The 6,586-nt window shown below is 47.9% G+C and overlaps 3 protein-coding genes across 3 annotated transcripts; 2 read left to right on the top strand and 1 right to left on the bottom strand.

The window, feature by feature from the left end:
• Nucleotides 1–1,306: 1,306 nt before the first annotated feature.
• On the top strand, nt 1,307–1,882 carry FIBRA_03742 (uncharacterized protein; the record flags this gene model as incomplete). The annotated part of the gene is made up of 3 exons (XM_012325571.1): nt 1,307–1,567; nt 1,623–1,723; nt 1,777–1,882. The coding sequence occupies 3 exons, from the start codon at nt 1,307–1,309 to the stop codon at nt 1,880–1,882; spliced, it is 468 nt and encodes a 155-aa protein (XP_012180961.1).
• Nucleotides 1,883–2,772: 890 nt separating this feature from the next.
• On the top strand, nt 2,773–3,992 carry FIBRA_03741 (uncharacterized protein; the record flags this gene model as incomplete). The annotated part of the gene is made up of 5 exons (XM_012325570.1): nt 2,773–2,812; nt 2,991–3,258; nt 3,317–3,461; nt 3,517–3,556; nt 3,610–3,992. 5 exons carry the CDS (start codon nt 2,773–2,775, stop codon nt 3,990–3,992), a joined length of 876 nt encoding a protein of 291 aa, XP_012180960.1.
• A 220-nt stretch (nt 3,993–4,212) lies between these two features.
• FIBRA_03740 (uncharacterized protein) lies at nt 4,213–5,866 on the bottom strand (the record flags this gene model as incomplete). Its single annotated transcript, XM_012325569.1, has 2 exons — nt 4,213–4,224; nt 4,277–5,866. The coding sequence occupies 2 exons, from the start codon at nt 5,864–5,866 to the stop codon at nt 4,213–4,215; spliced, it is 1,602 nt and encodes a 533-aa protein (XP_012180959.1).
• Nucleotides 5,867–6,586: the final 720 nt, after the last annotated feature.

Here is a 6,586-nt window from a genome sequence, read left to right as displayed (position 1 = left end):
TTTTTTTTTTTTGTTTTTTTGTTTTTTTTTGGGCAAATCACGGGGCGAATCTCTTGGTTCTAAATTCGTATCGCAAATGAATTGGCGTGAGACACATCTCTAGTCTCCTGGTGACGGGTAGTACAGGTCATAGGTGCGTCTACGAAGAATACGAGACAATGGCGCGGATGCTAGCTGAGTCAGTCTTTTGTGCTTTTCTTGTCGAGATAGTCTATTGATATTAGAACATTGACGGTCAGCGGATCTCCATCGTGCTCACCTGTATGATCAATCGCAGTCACGAGAACTCCCGAGGAATGGGTACGCAGTCGCTCAACGCTGGAGGGCTCTGCTTGACATATTTTTGCCTTGAAGGTTTCCATCAGAAATGATAGCAATGTAAGTTTTGGCTAGTGTTCGGTGATACGAAGCATGTGGTTAGAACCCCATGTGCCATCTGGCCCAGAGATGTCTCATGCTGTTTGTTTTTAATTCAGCAATGCGGTGGCTCTATGTCATGCAATTTCTACCGGCAGGCACTGCAGTCTGCTGATAGCCTACACACAGCATGTATCATTTTTAGGAGCGTTCAAGCACTCATAGCGCTCGGTCTCGTACCCAGATATGTCGACACGTAGTATGGGTACGAGACCAATAGCGCTCTGATATTGGCTGTTCTTATAATCAAATGATTGAATTGTGGAAACGTTCAGATTATGTTACTCACATTGATGGCAGGTGTCTGTCGGGCGTTCAGTGCAGATACGGATACAGTAGTGTCAGTGTCCAGTATTTCGTTCAGTGCTTTTATTTCCCACCGGACCAACAGCACAGCTGCATAGGTCGAACTGTGTCTGACTTCGAATGTGATAGTCCCTGCGTTAGCTGCACGAAGGGTGCAACCTTGTAAGTACTCGACTTACAAAGTTGGTGTACTGACTATTCCGATCGGCGACAGCTACTCCATGAGCGCCATACATAGCGCGCTCGTCTGTGACCTACTAGTGCCTCGCTAGCACCAACCTACATTGCTTCGCAGCATATCCCGCTTGTGTCAAGGAGACGACATCGCCGCTCATGTCATCAGCACCTAATCAGCGCAGCTCCTCCATTGATTCATAATCCAGTGGCACGTCACTGAATCATTTCGTGATATCCGCGCATCTGCATTTCGTTATACGTATAGGAACTAAGAGAGAGTGAGCGTCTTCCATTGCTACAGGATATAAATTCAGACTGACCCAAACACAATCAATACAACTGTCGCATTAGTCCCCATCCATCAAACCATCTCAAGTTACTACAACTCTTCACACATCTACTCATTATGACTGCTATCTTCCCCCTCACTGAGTGGACGAAAACCAACCTCTCTGCCATCTACAGTGCCACCACTCAAGACGACTTCACCAGCGCGTTCAACCAGTTTATTGCCGACGATGCTCATATCACGGTGAATGGCAAGCATATAACGCGCGAGAAGTATCAGCAACTTCTCGAGGGCCAGAAGGCGTTGCAGAAATCTGCGAGTGTAACTTACGCCGGTGCTGTTGGTGTTCCAAAGGAGAAGGATAACTCACTCGGCTTGGTAATTCTTCCGTTATGTATTCCATTATGACAACCTAATTCCGCATGCGTGACAGGCTGGCAATGTCGGTGTCTTCTACACAGCGACCATCATTGAGACCGTCGACATCTTGGGTGTGCCTGCCACGCGAGTTGTTACTTCGTCTTTGAACTTAACGTAAGTACATCTTCTTTGTGTCTTTGAGTGTTGACACTCATGTGCATGCTTAGTACCGTTCAGGTCGGGACGACCAACAATCGCGTGGCCTCTGTCCTGAACCAAGTCGTGTCGACAGAGGAAGGGCCCGTCGATCCGCGCATCCCCGCGGCGAAGTAATGTGCCGCACAAATTGTTGAGAGCATGTCCATCTATTCATGATGCCATGTCCATTGTCCGCTAAATAACCATGTACTATGTAGCTCCAGGCCACGAATGTGAGTAATTGTACGAACCATAAGTGTGAGGAAATAGCTCGTTCCAAAACCTGTTTTGCAAATTGCTATTTACGAAGTTATTGCTGAATGTATCCTTCCCACTTCTGCGATGTGAATTGAATGCAAGCGTGAATACGACAGTAAATAGGCGACAGCCGTTAAGATCAACAGCAAAAAAATGCCATGAGGGAAAACTGAGGCTTGAAGGAACGCAATTAGGTAAAAGAATCTTGTCACACATTGCATTAAGGGGGAATCGAACCCCCGGCGGGTCGATGGCAACGACCCAGGTTACCACTACCCCATTAATGCTGACAACTATGTTCTTCATAAATATTATATGGTTGTATCCTCAGCATGTCCACAAGGACATCTGAAATTGGCACTGCGCCCTGACTCAGCAACCCGAGTCGAGTCGAGTCATTGTCAATTTAATTTTCTTCCAGTTTCAGATTTAGTCTCATGAGTTCACAGCCATGTCTTACAGTACTTAGTTGTTTTGGTTTAGAGCTGACCCTCAATGCGCACATGTGGTATTGCGGCTAATTACCATCTTGTTCTGCTTTCAACTCGACGCTGACATGATACTCTTGCGAACGGGCTGCATTCGTTCAAACTTTCGCCATTCTCACCTCGCATGTGAGTATAACTTCCCTGTGTTCCGCTACCAACTGCTCAACAGTCTGTATAGCACCGTGTCTTTTCGGACAACGCCCGGGATGTCTATTGCAGGCACAGACGATTCATGCAACTATGGGTCAACGGAGTGATGGACGTAGGGCAATGTCAGCTATGCCTATAGATTCTCAGCGGAAAGTCTGGATGGTCACCGGTTCGTGTCATTGCTCCAAGCCTGAGGCCAAGCGAACTTTTCATTACGATAGTGCAATCGTTCTTCTCTCCGGCCATACGCGATGAGATCTCTCCTGTCTTTCCTGGTTGACCCATAAGCCGTGAAATTACTCTCGGCTATCATACATATTGCTGATGCTGACCGTCTTTGTTCGTAGGAACTTCAACGGGTTTTGGGAAACGCTTAGTCTCGCAGGTTCTCTCCCGAGGGGATTATGTGATCGCGACCGTCCGAAAGCCAGAAGACTTTAAGGTCAATGTAACAGAGTCAGACCGCGCCCGTTTGCAAGTTCTTGCGCTCGACCTGAATGATCCACAGGAGAGCATCCAGGGGAAGGTCGATGGTGCACTGGCAAAGTGGGGTCGTATTGATGTGCTGGTTAACAACGCCGGCTCAGCTCCCAAAGCACTTCTAGAGGAAGGCGGGTACGTCAAATATTCAGACTTTTGCATCCCATGAAGCCTATACGAGCATATCCGTTAGAGCTGCTTTTTCTGACACCCATCTTTCCACCAATATCACCGGGACAATTAACGTCACAAACGCGGTGCTTCCAAATATGCGGGATCGACGTTCTGGAATGGTTGTATTCTTGGGCAGTCGCTCAGTCTGGAATGCCGAGATACCTGTAAGCACAGTCAAATTTCATTTCTCTCCATAATATGACCTCGTCGGATGTTCAGTTGACGGCTCATTACATCATATCAAAAGCGGCCCAGCATGGTATGCCGTTTATCATGTGTCATTAAGGGTCTAACTGATGTTTTTTTTTGCAGTCCTAGGCGAGACATATGCTTCGGAGCTGAAGTCTTTTGGCGTTCGCGTCCTCATCTTTTGCCCCGGAGGCTTCCGTACGGAGAACATACACACTCGTCCGCTGGTCGTGCACAACCGCATCGCCGCATATGACACATTCCGGGACGAGGCCATGGTCGACTTCAACGAGAGGTGGAGAAATGCCCCGGGCGACCCGGAGAAGGCGATGAAGGTTCTTGTCGACGCGATAAATGGAGAGGGGAAAGCAAAGGGAAGGGAGCTCCCTTTGTATCTGCTCCTAGGAAACCCTACATACGACGCAGCGCGGGCGTACTGTGAGAAATTGTCTCAGACGATGGCTTCCTGGGAGGACGTGACGAAAGATTTAGACCTAGAAGAATGAGATGATTCAGCTGAACAGAGGCAGCTTGGTCCCTATTTGTATTGACTACAGATCCGGCGACTACGCTCCCATTTCTCAGTATAGTAGAGGGTGCTATTCTAATGGTCAATTTGGTGCGAAGGTATTGTTACACTCGAGAATCATCGAAATTATGCAACTTATGCCGCGAGAGATAGACGTCCTGAGTACGTTTTATATGTATGGGCCGATCATCCTGGGCTCAGAACTTGATCTGGAATGTTATTTCAATTCAGCGGTAAGGCAATGGTTTCTGGGTAGCTCACCTTGGCTAGTGCGTATGCTATGTTGGTGATAAATGTGCGATCGCGCTCGACAATTTCATCATGCAACGCGGAACTGGCCTCTTCGTTGTTTGTTGGTGGTGTTATGGAGAACGGCAAGAATTGATCGATGTTCAGAACAAGCTTCTCGTTCTCTCTGAGTACTTGTGTCTTCTCATAGGCATATTGATGAACCCGAAGCAAGAATTTACTGGCTGCTGTATTGGGGACGAGCACATTGCTTGCCTGGCTATCCCAATACAACGACGATAGTGTCTCCCGTGGAAGTTTGCTACCTCTCGTTAGAGCGATGGCCTCTCTACACTTCTGTCGGAATACGAGAAGTCGGCGGAGAGCAAAGGCCGGCGTTCTATCCATCTCGAATACTATCCCCGGATCTGTGATATCGTTTTTTACTTTGCTGTATGCTATTTGCATTGCTGCTTCTGTTGTTTCCTTCTCCCAACCCAACCGCGTCGCTCTAAGGAAGACTCTCATTGGCTCCTCATATATTCCCTTGAACCACCTCTTCCTCGCAACCTCCACGGCCCTCACAATTTTATACTTCGTGGCAGCCTCCAGAAGATTGTGTGCATCCCACAGAGTATGGATGACAGGATCAACCAGCGGATAGCAAAGTTGCAACAATACCGCCAGTGTGGAGTCGCTCTCTGGTAGTAAAACCGCTGGTAAGTCTTCTTCGCCTTGCCCGCCAACCCCACTGTCCTGTATTAACTCAGCAAGAACCGAGGATGCGAGCGAAAGTAGCTGCTTGTACACATAAAAATAGGTGTTCGAACAAGAGCGAATGATAATGTCGCCCTTGAGTGAATCATTAAAGGGGTGATCAAATTCTCGAGGTGAAGTCTCGGCAGGTGTAGGCGTGAGCTTACGCAGAAATGCCTCCGTCTTTTCCCAAAAATGTAGACGCCTTTGGGCGTTGCCTGACCGATAGCAAAGTAAACGGTAATATTCTCCTGCGGAGACCGTGTCCATCTCGAGATCGTACGCATCGACAGGGAAGCTTAGACGCGTATTGACCGATGTCATCTTTTTGTGACTTGTAGATTTCTGTGTCGACCCCGGTGAGCGGTCTCCACTACAACCTGAGAAGGTGGACGCGGCCCTATACGCTGTACTCTCTAGATTCAGCCGGCATGCGGCCGCGTACACTTGAAGGGGTTCCTGAGTAAGGAGAGCTAACAGCGACGTTGTCACAAGCCTAGTTGCCTCATTCATGTCGTACTTGATTGCTGCTCCCAATACGGGCTCGATGTCGTGTACGCTAGGAAGGGATGGATCCGTAACAGGATAGCACAGTCGAAGGAGAGAATCTATGGTACGTTTTCCCTCGTCGATGTCGATAGTGTGGAGGTTGAAAATCTGCCCAGAAGTGGATACAGGCTGGGGAAGGCTGAACATGCCTGCAAAGAAGGTTGATGCTACACGCAATATGGCCTTGTGGACGAAGAATGCAATTCCATCTGATGAACGCAGGATAACATCAGCGTCACCGTAACGATTGTCAAACGGATATTCCCCCATAATCGTGATGGGCTCGGAGGATTTAGGTGTCGAGGGCGAGCTATCCATTGCACGCTTCCAGTGGTAAGATGCTGGATGATGGTGGAAAGGACAGTTTGTGAGAGTGCCCTATGATCGACAAGCGGGTCTCGTCACCGCCACATTGCAGATCACGATGGGCATCGTGCGATTGCGCTGCACCGCACCTCGGAGGGCTTAATGGTTGAACTCACCTTGTAAGTCATGACAGTATTTTGGGAACAGATTTGGCAAAGTAAACTCGCATAAGTACACGGACAAACGGTAAAGATCTAGGTGGTCGTCTCAATGTTAAATGCAACTTGAAGTATAGATCTAAAATTCATAGTACAGGTCGCAGACACAAAGAAAAGCTCCAGGTAATCCGAAGGTCATTGAACACACAACTGCCCTCGATACATCACAATCTACGCCACAGTAGATACAATGTTGGTCGGGCCAAGTGCGCGTGTGAATGTTTTTCTGATAATTCTGAGCTCAGAACTTGATCTGCAATATCATTTCAATCAAATGCATGTGATGAAGCTTTCGGGAAATTCACCTTGGCTAGTGCGTATGCTATATCAGCGACAAATTTGCAATTACGCTCAACAAACTGATCAAGCAGATTCGAACTGGCCTCCTCGTTGGTTTTCGGAGTGACAGAAAAATACAAGAAATTATTGATGTCAAGGACAAGCTGCTCGTTCTCCTCGAGTGCTTGCGCATTCCGATGGACGCATTCGTGAATTTTCAGTAAAAACTGACTGG

This window comes from Fibroporia radiculosa (assembly GCF_000313525.1).
Source record: "Fibroporia radiculosa TFFH 294 genomic supercontigs, scaffold2256, whole genome shotgun sequence".
Lineage (NCBI taxonomy): Eukaryota > Fungi > Basidiomycota > Agaricomycetes > Polyporales > Fibroporiaceae > Fibroporia > Fibroporia radiculosa.
Note: the sequence above shows the minus strand (reverse complement) of the source record. Positions and strands in the feature narration are given on the sequence as shown.